Below are 23858 nucleotides of genomic sequence, written 5' to 3' on the forward strand. Positions count from 1 at the left end.
AACAGATGTAATATAGCATATCACATTGGTCGATCACTGGGATAGACCATTTGGTTATCATGTACATGTGAACAGAATCGTGAGAGCTCGCCATAAACAACGTACATTTGATAGACGCGCAGTCAGCATTTTCAGATTTAAAAGAAAGATTTAAAGCCAATTCAGTATATAGCGGTTGCACAGGCATCGCTGTTCTATGTGTACTAACAATGGAGAACTGATGTGAGCTTTCTTCTGTAAATATTGTTAAATGATGATTACGTGATGTAAAGGGCACTTTTGTATATATCAGAAGAACACGATAGGTCATAAAGTTTTACAGGTAAAAAACTGCACGTTTGACAGGTAAATCAGACATATAAGCTTATGTATTCGGAGCATACATTTTGCTCGAAATGTTGTAACACCAGTTGCTGTGTGGGTTGTGCATTTTCTTTCTTGAGGGTGTTGTGGGGTGTTTTAACCAAACGTTGCAACTTTTGCAGTAAACAAAAATTACGTTAACGAAAATTTACGAATGTGGCGGATGTAGCATCTCGTATAGGACACACATAATCAGCACTGCTTTGTGAGAGCGTTTCTGTGGCTTGGACCTGAGTTACTTTGGGAATGTGGTTACTTGATATATCCAAATCCATCATTTGACGGGTCGTATGAAAATGTTGCACGTCACCCTAAGATCATTTTACGTATTTTACTATAGGGGGATTTGACCTTATATAAGATGATACACCTAAATAACGATATAGGGACATAATTAATTCCAAAATCGTACTTAAATTGCAATTTCTACAGAGTAATCTTTAATTGAGCTATTTGAATTTCTGGCCTACAACCTGACATTTTCACACAGAGGCTGTTATAGGTGAACGCTCCAACGCGCTTACAGTACAAGTGGCAAAGCCTGGAAGTAAATGTCATCCTGCATGATCTGCACGTAACTTAAGCAGGTATATGTAACAGGCTATATATGCTGGCCTAAATGCATGAAGCATTAAAGCAAAGTTAACCATTGAAATTCATCCGCTAAACTTTTCAAACCGTTTCCAAAAATGATTCGTAGAGGACTTAAAAGCCCCGTAATACGGCTACATGTAGTCATCTAAACTTACACAGCTAAATTTTCATCCACATTAAATGTCTGCTCTCCGGCCGTAAGTGGGAAGGTCTTGCAGCAACCTGCGGATGGTCGTGGGTTTCCTTCGGGCTCTGACCGGTTTCCTCCCACCATAGTGCTGGCCGCCGTCGTATAAGTGAAATATTCTTGAGTATGGCCTAAAACACCAATCAAATAAATAAATAAATAAATAAACATTAAAGGTCAAGACATTTTAGCTGACAAACTTGATCTCAGCAAAGTAGGTATATATTTATACGTATGCTATACGAGGGCGACCCTGTTTTAAATATAATTTAGAGATCCAATCGATATCCCTGTGACAAAGAGGACGTGTTTAAAGCTAGGTCGATACGGTTGAGTGGTCCTTGATAGTTGTGGTCTAAGCTCACGTTACTCATGTACATGTATAGCGCGCGTAATTCCACTGACAGCTGGCAGAGATCCACACATATCCGTAGTAAACCTTAAATAGTGACGCTGACATTGCTACATGCATAAGTTTAATATGTATCACTTCTTACATAAAACTCTTAACGGCCTGAAATTATTCCATTTGAATGAGGAGACTTTAACGTATACGATACGCTCTATCCAGATCTAACTTTTAAGGTACAATTATAAGAATGTATATTCGTGAACTCCTTTGAATGTTTTAGATCAAAAGTTAGTTAACTATTTAAAGACGTGTGTCCAACGTAAGAATTAATATGAGAATTTAAGCGAATACAATATTTAACACATTTACTTAGAATATACTTTTCCTTCGTTCATGCTGAGCCAAGAATCAGGGGACAAAAACATCTGCTTTTCCAGTTTTTTGTGTCAACTTAATCCAAAGTATTAACATGAGTAACTTGGTCTGTAAAAGGAAAAGGTCGAATATGCGCGGACTCCTTTTCACTCTGATAGGTTCAAGAGATTTGGACACATATTATTTCAAAAACAAGCGGTTTAGGTATCTGGAGGGAATAAGAGACTTGTACTTGACTGACCTGCATCAGGCAGCGTTATATTTGCCTAAACCACAAAAATCTGCACATAACAGTTATTCTTTATTCGGTCTTCTCCTGATATGCCAGTTATCAACAATCGTCGATGTTGAACCACTTCATGCTGGTGAAATTTCATTATATTTAGACTAGTTTTATACTTTGGAATGTAAAGACTTTAATATCACTTCGGAACAAGGTTCGTTGATAGAAGCCTCCGTCGGAGTTGTTGGGGTTAAATGTGACACTTGATCCGTGGGTATTTCAGCCGTTTTTGAACATTTTTCTCAGCAACTCTGTCAGATTTCTCATTTAAGTGATTACTGCAAAGTCGCTTTGTCTCGAACACTTGCAAAAGTAGATATAAACGTTAAATTTCAACCAAATTTTATGTGAAATATTGAGAAGAACTATATCAAGATGGCGGAAGAGCAAAATTTTGTGTTTCTTCCGTGCCTTTTCAGCGCGTTATTTCAAGTTGTAAATTTCGCTCGCGTGTGAAGTTTTTTGACGGACACGTCGTTGGGAAACTAAATTTGTGTTTAACATATGTTCACCAGTCGTACAGATAGATTTAAAAGCACACGAAGGACTGGTAGATAATATTAGTCAAACTGTACACTACGTTCGTGATGTTTTTCGTCCTGCCACACGAAAACAAAGGATGAACAGCACTGCTCCTTATGATAAAAATGTAACCGTATATCATAGCTAACCGCCTATATATAATAACAAATTGGTCTTTTATTCTAAATACCAGAAAACAGTGAAAGTATATAAGCAAGAAACACAGTTTTCAACGCAGGCTAAGCCATTTCACTGGCAGTGGTCGGCCTTTGTGTATGCTCTCGACGAGGTCCGCGCTGAGGCTATATTAAATGTGTCAGCGGCCTGGGTTGACTTCATTCGATTCGATAGCGCCGCACAACACGGTTCGAAGCACGGAAGCGTAGTCGCTCACCGCTCTATAACACAACTTAACCATGGCTGATGTTGCTCCAAAAGTAAAGAAGGCTGCAAAGCCCAAGAAGCCCTCTAACCATCCAAAGTACAGTGAGATGATCAAAGCGGCTATTACAAGTCTGAAAGAAAGGGGAGGCTCTTCAAGACAGGCCATCCTCCGTTATATTATGGCCCATTATAATGTGGGTAAGGACGAGAAAGTTGTGAACACCCACTTGAAGTTGTCTCTGAAATCCGGGGTTAAGAAAGGAACCTTGAAACAATCGAAGGGTACCGGAGCGTCTGGTTCATTCCGTCTTGGTGCCGTCGAAAAAGCAAAGAAGGTGAAGAAATCCCCAAAGGTCAAGAAGCCAAAGGCAGCCAAGCCGAAGAAGGCGAAAAGCCCAGCGAAGAAAGCCGCCAAAAAGTCCCCAGCAAAGAAAGCCACCAAGAAGTCCCCAGCGAAGAAGGCGGCCAAGAAACCAGCCACAAAGAGACCAGCCACCAAGAAGCCCAAGTCGCCAAAGAAGAAGGCACCCGCCAAAAAGGTAAAGAAGTCACCGAAGAAAGCTGCGAAGAAGTAAAAAAAAGTACTGTCTAACCCAGAATATGGTCTCCACTCTGTGAATGTACATTGGATGGCACAAAGTGACTTTTGAGGTTATACGATGAGATAGATGTTGTGCATTACCATCGCCGCAGTCATCGCAACATCAATTAACATTCAACTAAAGGCAGCATTCTTTCTTGAACAGTGCGTTTCAAACTCTGCAGATAGACGTGCGGATTTCGTTCAAATCTCCATGCATGGACTAGTTGCTGAATGAAGTGCTCCGTCTAGACGTAGAAGAATTCCATCGCCCATCGCCTGTGTACGTGTTATTAAAGACAGTTACCGGGCCAACAGATAATTTCAGCTGTCGATGTATTCAGTCCAGCACTTGCACTGTTTAAATGGCACATGTAAATATGTAAAGTATATATCACATAGCGACTGTGTATTTATTTATCATCTGTCGGTCGTAAACGGACTGCTTGCAGTCATCTCGCTGGCTGAGATGTTTTAAAGTGCTCACAATGAATCAGTCTTTTGCTGATTTGAATGGCGGTATTTTTGTTAATGTACATCCGAATTTGCTTCAAGTTTGAAGTGTACATTTTATTCAGAACCCTTATTTTCTAGGGTTTTTGTTAAGAGATTAACTAAATGCAATCAAGCACGTCCGGTTTGTTTCGTCGTCTGCTTTCCTAAGCAGAGTTTCAGCAGATAGGATTAACGTGTGAATGGTTCTTCTTATCTCAGTGTCTAGTTATAGAGTGCTATACGTATGTTTCTCAATCGATGTGGTTTTTGACTTGAAATTTCAGTTGAATAAGATCGTATTTGTCACTAATACGTCTCATTCTCAATCTGACATTTAGGTAAAATTTTAATGAAATGTTTCGTACAGTGGTCATCTTGAACGATCATTTAATCCAACGGACTTCGGTCAGTCTATTAAAACTTGAAGGTTAAATTACTAGTGTTGCCTTATTCACTTAATTACACAGTGTTGTTGATTTATGTTCACGAAATGTTTATTCATTGGCTATAGGCCTAAGTGTTGGATATGTGCGGAACTGATCGGTTGATCGATCGATTGGTACCTTACGCCGTACTTCAGAATATTTCATTTATACGACGGCTTCTAGCAATTTGGTGGGGGGGAGACCGGGCGCAGCTCTGATTGGTGGAAGGTTTCTTGGTTACGCATATTATTCTCAATGTCCGCTTGCAAAATTGATCATATTTGACTGCATGGTAATTTAGTTCAACGCGCTCAGATTCCAAATGTGTCCTTTCAGAACTATAAAGTGCTGTGCAGGGAGTTTAGGGTGATTCGTCTCGGGTTGTATTGGGAGTGATTAGTTCATCGGACGTTAAACTTGAAAGGCGTCACATAGATGGGTTTCACTGATTGGTGATGACTCCACCATTCCAAAGAACTTTTCACTGTTATTGAGATAGAGCTCAGCTTCATTATGGAAGAAAAATCGCGAATAAGGCGATTGGTGCTACAGGGGTTTAGCGTTATCAGCCGAATGTTCCTCGAATAAAACCGATTGTTGCAATGGTGTCCATGTCTGTGGAATCGCTCTAGGTTAACCCGTGGAGGTAAAACACTGTACCATCATGGTTTAGCTATAGCATCTTTCACTAAAATCTCGAAAAGCTCCGTAAGCTTTATCCATAGTATATAGCGATATCTGCATTCGAGCCTGCGACTTCATGGTACATGCAGAGGGGCTGACCCGCCAGAAGAATGCTTTAAACGTAGAAAAAAAGCGACCAGGTGTCCCGAAAGCCGTTATGATGCATAAGCTATTGTTGAGTATGGCTCGACACCCCATGGAAGGTCTGTCGGCAATCTGCGGATGGTCGTGGGTTTCCCCCCACCATAATGCTGGCCGCCGTCGTATAAGTGAAATATTCTTGAGTACGGCGTAAAACACCAATTAACTAAATAAATCGACACCGCTTGCACGACTAGCTCGGCGAAATCGTAGTCTCGAAAGCAGAAAACTAAGATCATTTAACAGAGAAAGAAGATTGAATTTATCAAATACAGCCGTTCGATCCTATCAAACATTACCACGTGTATTTGCATACGGTATTCTTACAGGAAAAAGCAATATAAGACTATATATATAAAGTATCTTACAAAGAGGTTAAAAGGTATACCTTTATATTTTAGCGATGTTTCATAACCAATCATAATTCGAAGTGTAAGCGTAATCGCTAATAATGAGAAAATCGAAGGCGCCGCTCTGTTATCAGTTCTGTTCTATAACCGAGACTACATCTGCTTACGTTGACGTCACTCGACGTGTGCTTTGTCTTTTAGCCATATATGTTTGTGTACGTTTTTTTAAGGTTCATTTATCTTGCACGTCAGAAAAAATGGCCGTTAAAAGTGGCCGTTAAGGTCCTTTTCTACCCCACTTCTGAAATAAATATACGTGTCATGTTAGCAGAGTATCGGTAACTATAAATTTGTTGTCGGGATAAATTTATCAAAAGTCTGAACAGCGTCTGAATAGTTGCCATGCTTTTTTTTTTCATCACATATATGAGTGACATCATTCATTCTCACAATTATATATGCTATGTGTCAAGACACCATTGTATAGGCTTTGGCTTGCGGGTAAAGCATCTCAAATCCGAATGAATTAAAATTGGGCACATCTATAACTAATACTAACACCCAGGGTCACAGAGATCAAAGACAAGGTGGGAAGGGGTGGTAAGAAGACGGTGAAGCTGAGAAATAGACAGATATACATAACTGTGCACTAATTTTTCATAATCACCTAGTGCCATTTTTGTTTTTTTCGGAAAAAGTTATTATATATGAGGCTCGTTATTGATGAATTAATGATTGGTGTTGGACGCTGTAATGAAAAATATTTCCCATATTAGTATACGATATTGGTCAGTTTTATGAGTAGAGGAAACTGGAGTTAAACACTGGTCTTTTCATGGGAAAATGAAGGCTTGGTGCAATCACCGCCCAACACATGCAATATTAAAGTACGCCGATATTATGTATTAACCGCCAAGGACCGATACCAAGTATAGACCACGTATGTCTTGGGCTATGTATTTATATCCCACAAACCGTAAATTTGCATATGTAAAATAAAAGTACATTGTTTATCTTAAGAACTAAATCATTTTGAACTCAATATGTCAGTACTTTATTACGCCATTATCAGGAATAATAAATGGAGGTTATACTCAATGTCAGCACTTTATTACGCCATAATCACGAGTAATAAGTGGATGCTGTACTCAGTATGTCAACCCTTCATTACGCCATCGTCAGGAATAATAAATGGACTTTGTACCAAATGTAAGCACTTTATAACGCCATAAATAGAAATTATAAATAAATGCTGTACTCAATATGTCATCACTTCATTACGTTATGGCATCATCAAGAATAATAAATGGACGTTGATACTCAATATGTCACCACTTCATTACGCTATGCATCATCAGGAATAATAAATACACTTTGTACTCAATGTGTACACACTTTACTACGCCTTGATTAGGAATAATAAATGGATTTTATATTCAATATCAGTACTTTAGTACGCAATAACTAGGAATAATACATAGATTTTGTATATATGCTATGTCAGTACTTTAATTATTATATCATCATCAGCAATAATAAGTAGAATTTGAACTCAGTATATCAGCAATTTATTACGCCATCATGAGGAATAATAAATAGGTGTTCTGCTCAGTATGTCAGCACTATATTACGTCATCGCCAGGAATAATAAACGGATTTTGAACTCAATATGTCACCACTTTATTACGTCATCGTCAGGAGTAATAAATAGATTTTGAACTCAACATGTTTGTACTTTATTACGCCATCATCAGGAATAATAAATGAATGTTGTGGTCAGCATGTCAGCACTTTATTACGCCATCTGGCTCAGTTGGTTAGCTCGCTAGCGCAGCGCAATGACCCAGGAGTCTCTCACCAATGCGGTCGCTGTGATTTCAAGTCCAGCTCATGCTGGCTTCCTTTCCGACCGTACGTGGGAAGGTCTGTCAAAAACCTGCGGATGGTCGTGGGTTTCCCCCGGGTTGTGCCCGGTTTCCACCCACCAAAATGCTGGCCGCCGTCGTATAAGTGAAATATTCTTGGGTACGACGTAAAACACCAATCAAATAAATAAATAAATATTACGCCATCATCAGTAATAATAAATGGATGTTGTACTCAATATGGCAGCATTTTCTTCCGCCACAATCAGGAATAATAAATGGGTGTTGTACTCAATATGTCAGCACTTTATTACGTCATCTCCAGGAACTGTAAATGGATGTTGTACTCAATATGGCAGCACTTTCTTACACCACCACCAGGAATAATAAATGGGTTTTGTACTTAATATGTCAGCATTTTATTTGTTTATTTATTTTATTTATTTGATTGCTGTTTTACGCCGTACTCAAGAATATTTCACTTATACGACGGTGGCCAGCATTATGGTTGGTGGAAATCGGGCAGAGCCCGGGGAGACCCACAATCATCCGCAGGTTGCTGGCAGACCTTCCCACGTACGGGCGGAGAGGAAGCCAGCATGAGCTGGGTCAGCACTTAATTAAATGGAATAATAAATGGATTACAATGGCACATACATAAAGTAAAAAAATACGCGGCAAAGTGTAGCACTATATCATATTACCTGCACGTGACAGTTGGAACAGTCAGCAACGCATCGAACACTTTTACACAAATGTTGAATTTACCACTGCTTCTTTCAACACTGAGAGGTTAGAGCAAGTGAGACATTACTGGTTGGCTCGTTGTCAGTATAATGTGACTGGGGGGTGGGATGTCATGCCTGGTGTCTTTGGAGTAATACGTCAGCCTTTGTGGCAGAACTTTGGCGTCATGTGTCTTCTTGGCAAAAGAAGACGCAGTAGGCCGTATATATTTATACAGCTGATGACTCTTCATCGTGATATGGCTGAAACACTGTTCGAATTAAATTCGACGTGACACCCCAAGCATACATACACACCACTACGATCTTATAGGAATGTAAATATATACAGATGAAAAAACAGACGGGTATACTGCTTGCAGAGACGCACCAGCGTTAAAAATGCATAACTGTGACATGGAAGTATAGACCCCATATATGACACAACAGTTTTGGGAATAGATCGAGTTGCTGAAGTTTCGGTTGTTAATATATATAATTTATACATGCATTTGTGAGTGAAAATATATTAGAGGTGAGCATGGATCACTCTTACCTGCTTACAAGTTTATTAGGGTTCTACTTAGAACAAACGTAGACTTGCAATATATGCTGCGAGATCCCACAAATAGACAATTAACGTCGTCTTGCACTGAGGTCCTTCGTCAAGTGAATGGACCTGGTTAAAACATATGCAGACCTATGTATAAGATGTCCAAAATTTCACCACAAAAAGGTTTATGTAGAGCTCTGATATGTTTAAAGCGATCTAAAGAGCAGAACTATGCATTATTTTACACAGCCAAATTTTATCGTTAGTGCTGGATTGGCGGTTCGAACCGAACACTTGTCAATCTTAGATCTGTTTGACCGTTGTCATCTTGGCCTTGGGGTACTGGTATCCGTGGATTTTAAATTATGGATAAATTTGCGGATCATACAAGTCTTCTTTGCTTTCCAGGGGGTAAATTATACAAGCACTACTAAAAACGTATTGGCGGTAATCTAAAGAGGACTGTAAGCCTATATGCATGTGATATTTGGGCTCCCAAATACAGGCACTGTGATGAACGATTAAACTAGAACCCGCAGGTGCGGTGAGGTATAGGTCACATGACCAACAAAAACGTCATGTGACTTTCCCCTAACATCTTTGAAATTCCGTGAATGACGGATATTTTCGTCAGCGCAGCATATCTGGACAGCATATTTAGTGATAGGGTTATCACAGGACTAATCTGATGTAATATTAACTTAAGTTAACGAAATTTTCAAAAATAGCAGAACGAGGCGGTTTCAACATGGCTGCTGTGACGCCAGCCATGTCGCAGTTTGTGTGGTGAGAAATATCAGGCCAAAAATCCTGATGTGGCTTCACCAGCGGATGAGCATTTCTGCCGAAAAGGACGATAGACATTGTATATACTGTCCGCTTTGTGAGGAGAAGGCTTATAGCGTTCCTTATTTAATGGATTAATATGAATCTGGACTCGCTATCTCTTGCCCTCTCTGAAATAAGTTATTCAGTGGCAAATCTAACAAAGAAAAATTTCAAGTCCAGTGTTGCTGAAATAAACCACGTAAGTATATGGAAGGCGTGAATTAGTGTTCTTACTTGACGAGAGAATGTAATTTATTCTTATTGACGTAAATATATTTGCAAAATGAGCTGTTTTGTTATGAAATTCACGACAACATCGCTGAAAACGAAAGCGAGGCTGTGCTCTGACCTTGCATTACAAACTTCTTCCGTGTGACACCGGAACTTTCAAATTATTTAATTTTCATTATTTTAATGTTTTTGTAAATGAAGATGAAGGTTTCACAGTAATGTAGAGATAATATTCTCTTCAGTGGCCCCCAAAACTATAGTGAAATATGTCCAGAGCAGTACACACAGACTGTAGCTGGCCAACAGGTGATACGACACAAAAACATCTCAGGATATCCCCGAAAGACTCCAACCAACTCCTTTTCTTATGTTGGCAAAGGGTCGTTGGAGTCTCGACGCTAACAGTATTAATTTCGTACTCAATGAAGATTCAGGCAGATTCCTTTTGTTATCGATCAAGTCCTGTGCAAATAAGACACCAACCTAATGACCTGCTTTCTGCATCTACTGCACCGCCACTGTGCCACCACCATCTTCCTACTGCTCCAGTATGAAGCAGGACATGTGCGTAGGCCTACATGTAGATGCTCAACATGGCGGCCACGGCCGAGGAACGTGTACCGTGGAAGCCGTCATGGCTATAATAAATGTGTTCCAAAGCGAGTAGGGGCATGTGGTGGTGCGGTAGGTGAGGAAAGCAGATCTTTAGGTTGGTGTCTTTTATTTGCACGAGATATGTTCGATAACAAAGAGAATCGGCCTGGACATTCGTTGAGTACGAAATTAATACTGTAAAAAAAGGAGTTGGAGTCTTTCGGCGCTAATCTCAGAACTGCTACTGCCAGAGGTAAATAAAACGAAGAAGTGAGGAAGTAGTTTGTTTCTGATTTAGTGTGACATTCCCAGGAAGACAATGGAGGCTATTTTAATATTATAACTGGCTTTTGTGAAGATGTAGCTTACTAGAAAAATGTACGGTTGAATGAAATTTAATTTTGAAGTTAGGTTAGGCTGGTGGAGATGCTCTTAACGTAGTACTTAGCTAACCAAGTCAAATGTTCAACTGCTGTGAGCTGTGTCGGCATTTCAGGAGTCCCGCAAGTTCATGCAGATGAGGAGACAGAGTTGGGGCTCTCACAAACGCATGCAACTGAAAGGCACAATAACCTGATCTGTCCACTGAATTTGAAATTATGGTTAATCTGTGTCATTTTGTAATAGCCCAAGAGCCAAGTCTCCTGGATTTTGCATTGAGCATGTAGGCAGTGGTTTAGCCAGGGGGTGGGGGGATACATCTTTAATAATACATGTTTCATTTATTTATTTCATTAAGAAATAATGTTCTTGCTATGTGTGTCTTGTGACAGTTTTAAAGTTTATAAGGTGCACAACGCTATGATTTTAGCTTGAAGGTGTAACTTGAGACATTTTTGACATTGTCCACCTGACTGAATGCTGCTAGACAACCATAGCAAGAACAAAACAGAAAACAGAAGAAAAGAAAAGAAAGTACTTGAGTTGTCTCAACATTTTCACATCCATACTAAGTAGCATTGGAAGATCCAGGAAGATTCACATGCGGCCTGCAACATTATGCATACCAGGCAAAACCATTACTGCTACACAAAAGAGGTGCCAGCCATTATGGTAACTGATTTCAGTTCAAACAAGTACCAGATTGATAGTAAATGCGTCTGTTGGAAATAATCTGTGAAAGGATTTCATGAAAGATTTGTAGTTAGTAATCTTTGACAATGGCACATTTCTCACTTTGAAATGAACATTGCTGTGAAAATTCCAGCTAAGCTTGTGCTGTCAAGGTTTTCCTTGCACCACTCCACCTTCAGCATGGACAAGTGATGCGCATGGTTGAAACCATATGAGAAAGAGTGGGAATCTTTGTGGTTTGCGTGAGATGAAAGATCAAATAGCTCAACATCCATACCACAATTTATTTTAGCGAAAAAAACTCGGTACAAAACTTGCCAAAAATCAGTTTTCTGATTTTCTGATCATCGCTAAACCGATGAGTAAGTGACTAGGAAACTCTTTAGAGTACAGGAAACATTATGTTTATGTGAAAAAAAAGTCAAAAAAAAATTTTTTTTTGATCTTTTTTTTTTTTCGGGGGTGGGGGCTATGAACATACATTAATGGAAAACCAAGGAAGTTATATGGTATGGATTAACCAGTGGAATAAGTAAGTCGTTAAACAAGCAGTTTTTGTTTTGTTTTCAGCTGGTCACACACCACGGAGCTGAAGCAGAAAGGCATCTGTTTCGGTGTCTATTTTCCTATGTTGATTTCAGTGGGGATGGTAAAAGTAGTGGCAAGGACTTTCATCAGGTATGTTTGTCGTTGGCTTTTCCTTAATTGTTTTAATAAGTTTACCTATCGACCTAAATTCCAAATACTGAGTTACCTCCGTGTTTGCTACAATATTGTGTGTTCAAGGATGAAATTTTTTTTATCAACCTTTCATGTGGAGAAAGAAGAAACATAACATGCATAGCCAAATCAGAAGTGCCAGTTGTTTTTGTTTTCTTTGCTTATAAAAACACTTTTCAAAGGCATGTCACAATTTAACATTAGCAGAGCCAGACATTTATTGCCTGCTTTTATTACTCAGTGACCTTTTTGTTTGAAAAGAAGGATGAAAAACATGTTTGCACTAGATGTTTTACATCTAATGTTTGGGCATGCTGTAAACTAAATAAAGTGTACAAAAAACAGTATGTTCAGATTTGCAATAGCTGCAAAATTCTACCAAAAGATGATGTCGCCTTACACTTACACTTAGTCTTTGTGAGAGAGGAAGGTGTCAGCATACTGAGTCTTTCTGTTTGGCATGAACTTCAAAGTTTTGAACTTAACCAAGCTTCACAACAGTTGGCTAGTATTTCTCAGCTACATGGCAGTACTTTTCAAATATGATGCATTTACAGTACAGTACAGTGTGAAGACCTGAATGGCTTGAAAGGGGGGTTAAATGATAAAGATTCAGATAGTCCGAATTGCTTGCCTAAATTGTTGAAAATTAGCATTGTAATAAAACTGCTGTCACTAGTTTCGGAGTATAGTACGGAAACAAAAGTTTTCTGTCGTTTCCAATTTTGCAAGAACACTTGGTGTGACCCATCCCTGACGTTCAGCAACAAATGATGCCATGCTTTCAACCACAAATGACCTCATTCCAGCATAACTGCCTTACTCGATGTCACATCTACTTCCCTCTTTGTCAAATATGGAACATTATCATGTCACATCAGGAAAATTTTATGGAAACTGCCGAAGATTTTGTTTTTAAGTACTCTTCACCAATACTGGCTAAATAGTGTTATTCGTCGTAAATCCTTTTGAATTGTGGTGTTAGCCCTTTTCCCTAGGGTATCCTTCCTATCATTTTAATATTTCCCGTAGTGTCTATTATGATTGAAGAAGCACTTTAACATCATATGGAGACAAGCATCTGAAACCAGGACTCCAGATGCATATTTTTGTAAATTGTGCCAAACTGTTCCCAAAATACTCATCAGTTTTGAAAATCTTGTATACAAAAACACATCTAAAACTTCATAAAGATAAGCATGCAACTTCATATTTGTGTGTATCAGCAGCTCTTGCAGCTCCAGCTGTTTAACATTTGGACTACAACAATGAAGCACATTTTTAGCTTGGCTTTAGAAATCCAGTTCCAGGCAGAATGTAAAGGGGTAAAGCCTAAGATGGTCTGCCACACCTTTCCATTGTTTGTGGTGATAGAAATAAATTTGTGATCTGTGCACATACATGTATATTTGTGGTAGCACAGGTGAAATGGTGTTTTTTTCCTAACCCAGTATAAAAGACTACAGCGCAGAGTATGAAATCAGAGCAGCTATGGCAGTGTGATAGTTAGCAAATGGTCACCTGTAAAATGCATGGGTTAAAAGTGTTTATTTAAGTGCAGAAGTCGTAGCAAATTACATGCTCACAAATATCACGGCTTGAGCAGGGCTGTTAACTGTGATGTGTTACATGTTTTTGGTCAAGAATTACTCAAAATGCTGTATTGTCAACACATTTTCCAAGACATTTTGAAACTTTATTTGTTATAAAGTTCCATAAATTTTGGTGGTCAATTAAAGAGGCTATACTAGAGATTTTTGGCAAAATGTCCATATTCACCAGTCAAGTAAGATTTTTTTATATTTCACCAGAATAGCTCAAATTTTTGATGCTCGTACCTATACTACTTTTTGCCAAATATCTCTGGTATAACCTCTCTGGATATCCATATCCCAAGGCCACATTGTCACCATACAAGGTAAACTGTCAATGTCATTTTGTTACATTATCTTGACTCACAGTTTATTTAATCTATGTATGTGTGTAGTGTCTAAAACTATAGTGATGGTGCATTGAACTATAAACAACATACTTGAATATTATCAAGCAAACTAAGAAAATATAGGTGACATAGATGTTTACATTATATACAACACTTGCGATTCATACAAATATCACACTGTACAGGTAAATCAACTGAGAGAAGCAAAAATGATTTGCTTTAGACTGCAGGCTATTCAGCTAATTTTCTCCAGCTAATTGTGATCTGTTGAAAAAAAAATTTTTTTTTTGTTCGGGAAAAAACAAATTTTATTTCCTTATGCGTTATACTTACTGCTCAGCTGCTGTGCATATACATTAAGAAATCTTGTTTTTGTATTTCTTTTTCTTCAGACACAGTTGTTGATTCAGGAATTTGGGAACCTTATCAGCAAAGTGAATTTTGTGTCTATCTTGTGCTACGCTATTGACTGTCCCCTCCATCTACAGAAGGTGAGTCTGCATTGATGCTGAAGTGGAGAAAATAGTCTGATTATCTAAAGTCTTCACAGACAGAGTTCCATGCAATTGTCAAGTCGGTTATTGTTTACTATTGTTTAAAAGTTTAAAAAAAAAATTTTGATTTCTAGTGTGACAAAATAATTCAAGAATGGAACTTTTCATTTGCTCTCAAATCAATTGCTTTTTAGAATGTTAAACTTTCTTGTAGTTTGCCTGAAAGTCTTATTTTGTTGTTGTAGAGTTTAAAACCATCATCACAACTCTTCCCACAAGTCAGCAAGGTTCTCAAGCTCTCCCGCGTACAGGACGTTGTTTTTGGACTTGCCTTACTGAATTCATCAAACCCAGACCTGAGAAACTACGCAGCTCAATTTGTGAAACAAAAATTACCAGACCTTATCCGCTCCTATGTCGATGCCGGTAAGTATTTTGGGCTGAATCTCAAAGCAAAATTCAGTCTTTTAGATTAACATCTTGCTGGCTGTTGTCAACAGCTCAGGTTTTGAGGGTCCTAAAGGTGCTGTTATCTGAAGGTACAGTTGTAGGGTAAGGGCTAAGGCATCTTAAGTATTATTGTCATCTGTTTGTTTGAGATAGGACTATTATGTTGATTGCAGTTGTGGATACAAGGGTTTTGTACCATGGTACAGAAAGCTATAAAATAGAGCACCTCTTCTCTGGCTGTAATGATGCCACCTTGAGTTGGATTCTTCTTGAGATCATAAAGGTTGCATAAATTAGGTTCGTGTTACCACAGTTTTGCTTGTTGGCTACAAAACATGTTAATTTCATGTAACAGCGCATATATCCTAGATTTATTGTTTTCAGCAGTCCAAACAATTTCTTGTTTTTTCAATGCAAGCGACATAGCTTTGTTGAAATTTTGTATGTATCCTATATGCGAAGTTTGTGTCCAGTTAGAAAGAAAACTTTTTTTTGTAAATAAAACAAAACACAACAGACCATTTTCAGGGTCATTACCGTGTTTTCTGTGCAGTGTGGTATTGGTCGATTTTTATCTGCTCTGCTTGTGTTGGCAGACACCACAGTAAGTCAGGAGGGGGGACTGCAGGACGTTGCCATCGAGGTGATTCACCTGTTGTTAGCCCACCTGGTCAAAGGCAGAGATCAATTCGGTATCGGTGCTGACCAGAAAGAGGCTTTCCTTCAAACGCTCAGAAAAGGTAGGCACACCTAACTTCAGGAAAGTGTGAAAAGATTTGTGTCTTACTATAAATTTGCTGCTCTGAAGCTATACTTATTTTATGGATTTTGCGACAAACACATTTCCACGAAAATCGGTGCCATTGAATATAAAACCCATGTATGTAATTTATCAGTGTAGCATGCGTCACAGTTATAAATTTGTTAACAAGCACTACAGTTCTAATACTTTTTCAAACATGTTAATTAGAAATACGTAATTAGAATGTATTCCGGCTTTCACAAATCCAGCTTAATTGATCATCAGTTAATCTCGCTTTCTTTTAAGGAGGCTTATCTCCATCTCTGTATTGCCACATTGCGTTGTTATTGTTGTTGTAGATTTATTGCCGCGGTTGGAGACATACATATCGATAATTTGTAATGTGCGTGTGTACATGATACGATATACATACGATGAGAGCGGCTGTTTTTTTATCGACTGTACTTGCCTTCCAGTCAGGTCACCTTTCTGCTCCACCCAATACATCGCTCAGGTTTCCGCACTTCAAACTTCCTTTTCATAATGATTTCTGAGAAATTTACTCAAATCTGTCACAGTTCACTCAAAGTTTCACTCACACTGCTGATGCATGAGAATTAAACAGTGGGATTTATTTATATCACATTTAATCCTTCGTCATCTCCCAAAGTGAGTGACACGAATACTTGCTCACACAGCAGATAAGGGCTTCATCTTATAAAGATTAAGAGTCTTCAAAAGATTACAAGCTTAGGAGGATTAACTTCCTTTGCCTGATCAACTTACTGTATTGTATAGAATTTTTGTCACATCTTACAGGTACAAAAAAGTTTAAATGATAACATTGTTACTTGAATGCTTGAGTTGTTTTATTACTTGACGTGTCTGTATTGAAGTTTGATTTTCGTTTATCAGTTGTCCAAAAATTCTGGTAAGATCCATGAAAGTTGATTCCCGCGAACGTGTCTTCTTACCAAATCAGCGAAAGTTCATGCCCGCATATATAAAGGCATTTACAGTATTAAAGAAAATATAAGATCTTTCAGGGCTTATGTACATTTTCTTCTCTGTTGTTTTCCTGCAGACTTCCCTCGAGACAGAGTACCTGTAGTACTAAGCCCTCTTCTATACCCAGACATAGACGATATTTCCATTGACAAGTTGCCGGATACAACTGGCTGTCACAAGAGTATCGTAAGTGTTACTTTGTAGAGTTTCAGTGCATGTACACATATGTATCATTTGTCACATTTGTGTCCTTAATTTTGACACCCCTTTTTAAACCCTAACCCCCGTAACCCCATATCCCCCCTCCCGCCCCCTCTCACTTTTAGCCATACAGTAAAGTTACAAAGCCAGTCTCTTACCCAAGCGCAGAACAATTTTTAGACATTCACGATCTGAATCAGAAATGCATGAAAACTAACCTTTGGATCTGGGGGATAGCATTTGTGTGGAGTTTTGTCTTGAATTATTATCTAGTGTAATAATGTGGCATTTCTTAGCTTTTTGATGTAAATTTAGTTGAGCAAGAAACACACCTTTAATGTTCAGGTAAACAGACTTTTGTGCATGTAAGAGTGCAAATGCAGCAACATGGAAATCACAGTTTACCAAGGGAATTTCTTTTATTTACCATGGGATTGCCTGTTACAGATGGAAAGCTCTTATGCTGATATGATATTGGAAGCTGGATATGGATGCACGGCAACGTAAGTCAAATCTGTTTTTAGAGTGTGGATAAAACATGTTGATTTTCTGCTGAAATATTAAAAATAACTTCTAAAACTTAAAATAAATATGCGTATTGTTCTTTCATGTACATTTTGCAATGTCTTACCTTTAAACTTTCTAAAAAATGAAGCTGTGACCACATTTATTGAGCCCATGTAGATATTAGCGGTTTAAACAGTTAGTCTGTATGTTTTGCTTTCTTCTGTTTTTGAAATTACATACATGTACCACTTCTACGGAGCTGCATAAATAGAGGTTTCAGAAACACATCACCTTATGGTGCCATAACCATTACAGTAAGAAAGTTGCGAGAAATTTGATTCCTTAAAGCTTTTTGAAAGGATTCTTCAGACTGTTCATATCAAACATATATGAAGAAACTACCAGCTCAGCAAAAATGTTTGTTCTGCTTATTGATGATATATATTATATCCCTGTGTTGCAGAGTTGAAGAATGTCGAAACACCCTGATGCAGTTTGGAGTGCGGGAGCTGACTCCTGCAGCTGTAGCACGTGTGCTGGGGATGATGGCGCGCTCTCACCAGGGCCTGAATGAAAACGTCTCCCTACAGGTAAGGCTTCAGTCATTCGCTTCTCTCTATCTTTCGCGGTCTCATCACAATGTGGCTGAAATATATCTCACATTGCATTAAGCCATATTCATTCACTCATTTGTCTGCTTTGCAAACACACTAGATCCTTGCCCACAAAGGTCTTCTATACAACAAAATGCTGGCCGCCGTCGTATAAGTGAAATATTCTTCAGTACGGCATAAAACACCAATCAAATAAATAAATAAATAAAAAAGATGGAAAAAATAAAAAAGAAAGGAACATTAAACTTGTGTAAACAAACAAAATAAGATAAGGCTTCTTCCAAATTGAAAAATAAGATACACGTCAAGAAATGTTGAGGAAATAAAAAAAAAAAGGTAGATAGAACACAAGTAATCTGATTACGGACTGTTTACTGATCATGTGATGATATATTGTTTTTTGTCCTGGTCAGTCTTTGAACAGCAGTGCACTAGGAGGAGGTATATGGGGGGACACCAAGGAGAAGGCTGACACAGTCGGTGTGAACACCTGGAACGTGGAGGTGTTCGTTCAGGTGGTTCAAGACCTGGTGAGTCCACAGTTCAGGCTAGTTACCAGAGCAGCTCGCATTCCTCCACATTCTTCCATATGAGAGTGTATCTAGATGCTATTTATGTATTGAAACAAATCTGTAGGCGAGGCAGCTGTTTCTTTTTGTTTTTTGTTTTTTTTGACTGCTCAACACATCACTCTTCATTAATTTAAATATGTCTGCCAGATGTTGTAGAACATTAGACACATGGATGTTTGGTTTTATTTTAAGACTTTGTGTGGATATGTTCTGCATTTTAAAGTTTTCCAATTTGCCCAGAAAGTACTAAAAATGCCTAAACTGTACAAAGGTCAGATATAGGATCTTATTGTGGTTTTTCAGAACTTGACCACATGGGGATATGTTGATATTTTAGAGATGATGCTGCTGCATCATTGTCTTTGTATAGAGCAGTAGGCTGCACAAATATTTGTTTACATTTTGCATATGTTGTACTTTTCCCATTCTACAGGCGCCTCACCTTAACTGGCGAGATGTGGTATCGGAACTAGACCATGCAAGCTTCTTTGTGGACAGCAAGCGTGGACTAAGTATCATCGTGAGGGGCCTCATCAAGGGGCTGACCGAGGTGTTCCCTGTGGAGCTAATCTACAGACAGTGGAAGAACACAGAAGGACAGGTAACATACTAAAAAGCTTCAGTATTTTACCAGTTCACCCAGCTTTGTTTATTTAATAAGATCTGTATGCATTGCACTCTTTCCTTATAATTTATCTTTGTTACACTGTAAGCAAATCAATAAGCGTAGAATGTTAATCAGAACTAAATTGATCGTTAACCATGGAACTTTTGATGGTTTCAATTAATTCCCCAATCTTCTGCAACTGTTGATAGTAAAGAGGTGCTGTTTTGTGTTCCAGTTATCTTTCATCGTACAGTCTATCAGAAATCCTGACATCTTTTGTTTGGCTGATTATCCATGTCACACTGTGGTGATTGACATCCTCAAAACACCCCCAGATGATGACAAGAGGGAAGTGGCAATATGGTGAGGAGTCCAAATAGTCTAGTGACTACTGCTCAACACACCATTTTTTCTTTTCAACTTAAATTTACAAGATCTCCCACTGGTAAACAAAAAACATGAAATATTAACTTACAAAGGCATGTATGATATCTGTCAATTCCAGTTTTATCATGCCAACAGTCTCAGAAAACTGCTTCTTGCTCAGACCATAGTGTTAAAGCCTATGGAAAGTTATGGCAGTTACAACAGTGTGGTTGCAAAGTTTCTTTTTTATCTTTTCCAAAGTACCAAGCCCAAGGAATCTTTCCGTTCTGTCCACAGAAATGTAGAAATCGCCACGCACTGTTTTAGTTGATTTTTTTTTTTAAAACTAATTGTGTTACATTTGGACAGGAAATCTCTGGATCTGGTAGAAGCCTTACTGAGACTGTCAGAGCAGCACAACCAGCAAGTGTCAGAACTGTTCACCTTCCCTGTGAGAAACTGTCCTGACATGCTGGTACTGGCCCTTCTGCAGATCAGTGTAAGTACTACTGTCCAGTCGGGAAAACTTAGTCAGCAGATTTCACAACTGCATTGCAATCGCCTGCATGATAATAAAGATTGAATCTGATTGAGTTTCTTCTCTTAACAATATATAAATATACATCATGCAAATGTATGGATTTTGGTAAATGACTTAAAATGTTTTGCCCCCAAAAGTACATGGTTATAGTCACATAGATATCTGTAAATAAAAATATCATTTATTAAAACTTTTCAAGCAGGATATCATCCTACTTTCCACATAAACTTCAAAACCCCTATCCAAAATATCAGGAAAAATGAGTAATTTATTCATGGAGGAAATTTAAGGCTATTAAGGGTATATACATTTTTTAAATTGTTTAAATTAAAGCAGTGACCTATGTGTTCAGTTGATTTAATTGCCATTTAATACTATACTGAATCATTCTTCACTTGACTATGGTAATTGTCAGTTTTTTTGGAAAGTGGAACAACTGGGGTAGAGCAACAAAATTTGGCAAGTTACTGACAAATTTTCCTGCATGTGATGTAAAGATATACATGCAAGATTTGTGGAAGGCACATGGTCTTCAGACAATGGATCGACCGTGCAAAAGGCCACGCAAGTGCTGTTGACGGACTTATGTGGTCACTGAGTCCCACAAACAATAAGGGCAGGGAAACGTAAACATTCCCAGCCCCAGGCCAGGATTAAACCCTGCACCTTTTGTGTCTCAGTGGATACATGACAAGTGTCTTACCGACTCCTAATGGAAGGCTTCTCTGGTTTTATTTTCAGCCGACGTGGAACACCTTGAAGCAGGAACTCATCTCGACACTAATGCCAATCTTCTTGGGGAACCACCCAAACTCTGCCATTGTTCTACATTACGCCTGGCACTGCCCGGTATGTATTTTTCCTTGTTTCCTATGCAAACCCATACCCTATCCGTTGTTGTACAAAGCATTACAAGAATCCTTTTTATGTGAAGTATGGAAATGGGAGAAAATGGTGATTTCAGAGCTATTTTATTTCAAGCTTAACGCTATTAAGGGTTTGTTAATGGGGTTCATGTGCTGCAGATATCCAAACTGATATGTTAATGTTCTTTTTCTGTTCATTGCACAGGGCCTCTCCAGCACAATCCGTACCCTCATCATGCACTCCATGGCTGAGTGGTATATGAGAGGAGAGCCACACGACCAGACACGATTGGGACGAATTCTCGATGTTGCTCAGGACTTGAAGGTGAGGCTTGTGCATCAGGTGTTCTCTCTCCCTTTCTCTTGAGTAAGAATTTCAGGTAAAAACTCACGAGCTCTTTTCTGTGCTTTATGCATGATGATGTTTTCTAAGAATTGGAGAAAAGTTTGAAAACCTGCATCCTCTCCGGCCGTACGTTGGACGGTCTGTCAGCAACTTGCGGGTGGTCCTGGGCTTCCCTCGACCTTTATCCGGTTTCCTCCCACCATAAAATGCTGGCTGCCGTCGTGTAACTGAAATAATCTTGAATGAAATAAAAATAAGTTTCACCAGAATCCAGTATTCTTCAACATTTTTGGGAAATCTTGAAGTGTTCTGTGGTTATAACATATGGAGAGTATGTATGGAAATTTGGAAAAGTGAGATAGAGTACATTTTGAACAGTTAAATGAGGCTTTATAATTTAACTGACATTTGTGTTGTGTGGTTAGATGGTTTAATGTTTTGTAGTATTGCCATTTTCATGTCAGAAACCATGCTGATTCCTGGTTTAAAGATGCTCTTGCTACAGTATGGCTGAAATGCCATATTTATTCATTCATTCAACATTTTCTTGTTGGAAGAGCTCATTTAGTAAAAACCCTCCTGTCTCATGCTTTATTACTAACAGACAGATACCTTCTATTGTGTCTAGAAGTACTCAGCTTATATTTTTGTCTTTTACTCAACACAATGTCTGTTCAGTGGTCCATTGTTAACATAAAAGTTTTGATTTGAATTTTAGGCTCTGTCCATGCTTCTGAATGCATCTCCTTTTGCCTTTGTGATTGATTTGGCCTGCCTGGCCTCCAGACGGGAATACCTCAAGCTAGACAAGTGGCTCTCTGACAAGATCAGAGAACATGGTGTAAGTACAGTTGATTCCAGTGTAGTAACAGATTTTGTAAAATAACTGTCACTTTGATAGTCTTGCTTCTTTAAACTCCCCTAGTCTATAATAACTGTGTAGTGAATTAGGTTTACTTAGTGATGTGACATTACCTGTTTTAGGAGCCGTTCATCCAGGCATGTGCAAACTTCCTGAAGCGTCGCTGTCCTCAGCTTGTTGGGGGCATGGCCAAGGAAGACCCGACCCCTCAGTCCAAGAGTCAGCAGCTGCCCATGGAGACTATAGCCACCATGGTGTCCTGCCTGCACACATGTGCCAACACTGGGTGAGTATCTGCTACAGCAGGAGTTTTCACTCGTGTGTCACAATAGTGAATATTTCATGTAACCCAAACTGTGTCTTGTATCAAAAGATGACTAGCCGTTAGCCAGTAAGGCCAAGGACAGGTATGTAGAAGTACTTCATGAGACTAGTGGTTACTAGTTCTATTAGTGAAATATTTTTGAGTCTGGGGTTAGCAACAATCAAAGAAACAAATTCACTGCACTGATGTTTTTTCCCCTGATTTAACCACAACGTGTGCATTACTTAATGCCTAATTTTATTAAAAATGTATTTTCTAGTCCTGTAACTTCCCCTCTGCTAATGTGTAAGTGCTTGTATATTTTATGTTTTTCAGTCAAGTCCAGATTGAGTTATCGGATGCTATTCGGACCATGGTGAATAATGCCAACCAGATTTTAAACAAAGTTCGTCCCGCTCCTCCCGGCACAGTAGGCCCTAAATCTCTGAACCCAGGGTTGCCTCAAGCCTTACCATTGCCCACAACGCCTGTTGTAAGTGTGCCTGGATATTCAAGTCTTTAATCAAGAACATGTAACACACATAAGAACGGAAATCATTTTGATAAGAACAGCTAGTAAGGATGTATATTACATGTGGTTTTGAATGAAATTCACATGGGGTGACAGCATTGGTTGGTCTTAATTTATAATCAGTTGCTTTAGGCTGTAGTATATATGTTTTTTAGAGAGATAACAGGCCTCTTCCTGCTTTGACTGCGGTTTTCGCAATGAAGTTTGTTTTGGCAGAGGTTTAAAATGGAAGTGAAGTAAACTGACACTGTAAATGATGAAATCTTGTACGAAAAAGTGCAGAGGCCAAAAATTGTCATAAAATGTTACTATTGATGCCAGACTTAGATTTCTCCAATAGGAATCAAATCATAACATCTTTGTAAGAGTAATACAATCTGAAAAATGAGAAACTTTTAAGAAGCTTCTAAAAAAAAAAATTCCCTGGCATAAATGATTGTGGGATTGATTTGTTTGCAGGCTGAGTCCAAGCCCCCTGACCCCATGTTACAGCAATGGTCCACGTGGCAATCTGACAAAAAGAAGGTGAGAGGTCCCATATGGCTGTGAATGTCTCACTGCTTTAACAAAGTCATGGTC

At 38.7% G+C, this 23858-nt stretch overlaps 2 protein-coding genes across 3 annotated transcripts in view; both read left to right on the forward strand.

Annotated features, from left to right (window-relative positions):
* Positions 1 to 3040: 3040 nt before the first annotated feature.
* LOC135475018 (late histone H1-like) lies at positions 3041 to 4562 on the forward strand. The gene has a single exon (XM_064754749.1). The coding sequence runs from the start codon at positions 3093 to 3095 to the stop codon at positions 3633 to 3635; it is 543 nt and encodes a 180-aa protein (XP_064610819.1). The 5' UTR covers positions 3041 to 3092; the 3' UTR covers positions 3636 to 4562.
* Positions 4563 to 9647: 5085 nt separating this feature from the next.
* Positions 9648 to 23858, forward strand: part of LOC135474669 (CCR4-NOT transcription complex subunit 1-like) — a 37702-nt gene continuing 23491 nt past the window's right edge. For both annotated transcript variants that reach the window (XM_064754206.1, XM_064754208.1), the window contains exons 1-18: positions 9648 to 9905; positions 12176 to 12283; positions 14660 to 14758; positions 15007 to 15187; positions 15808 to 15951; positions 17038 to 17147; positions 17610 to 17665; positions 18133 to 18259; positions 18697 to 18813; positions 19289 to 19456; positions 19698 to 19825; positions 20198 to 20327; positions 21111 to 21218; positions 21441 to 21560; positions 22300 to 22422; positions 22566 to 22729; positions 23084 to 23240; positions 23739 to 23804. In XM_064754206.1, coding sequence (XP_064610276.1) covers positions 9804 to 9905; positions 12176 to 12283; positions 14660 to 14758; positions 15007 to 15187; positions 15808 to 15951; positions 17038 to 17147; positions 17610 to 17665; positions 18133 to 18259; positions 18697 to 18813; positions 19289 to 19456; positions 19698 to 19825; positions 20198 to 20327; positions 21111 to 21218; positions 21441 to 21560; positions 22300 to 22422; positions 22566 to 22729; positions 23084 to 23240; positions 23739 to 23804 — 2208 coding nt within the window. In that variant the 5' untranslated portion in view covers positions 9648 to 9803. The remainder of the gene's footprint in view (positions 9906 to 12175; positions 12284 to 14659; positions 14759 to 15006; positions 15188 to 15807; positions 15952 to 17037; positions 17148 to 17609; positions 17666 to 18132; positions 18260 to 18696; positions 18814 to 19288; positions 19457 to 19697; positions 19826 to 20197; positions 20328 to 21110; positions 21219 to 21440; positions 21561 to 22299; positions 22423 to 22565; positions 22730 to 23083; positions 23241 to 23738; positions 23805 to 23858) is intronic.

The sequence above is a fragment of the Liolophura sinensis genome, chromosome 9 (genome assembly GCF_032854445.1).
Source record: "Liolophura sinensis isolate JHLJ2023 chromosome 9, CUHK_Ljap_v2, whole genome shotgun sequence".
NCBI classification, from domain to species: domain Eukaryota; kingdom Metazoa; phylum Mollusca; class Polyplacophora; order Chitonida; family Chitonidae; genus Liolophura; species Liolophura sinensis.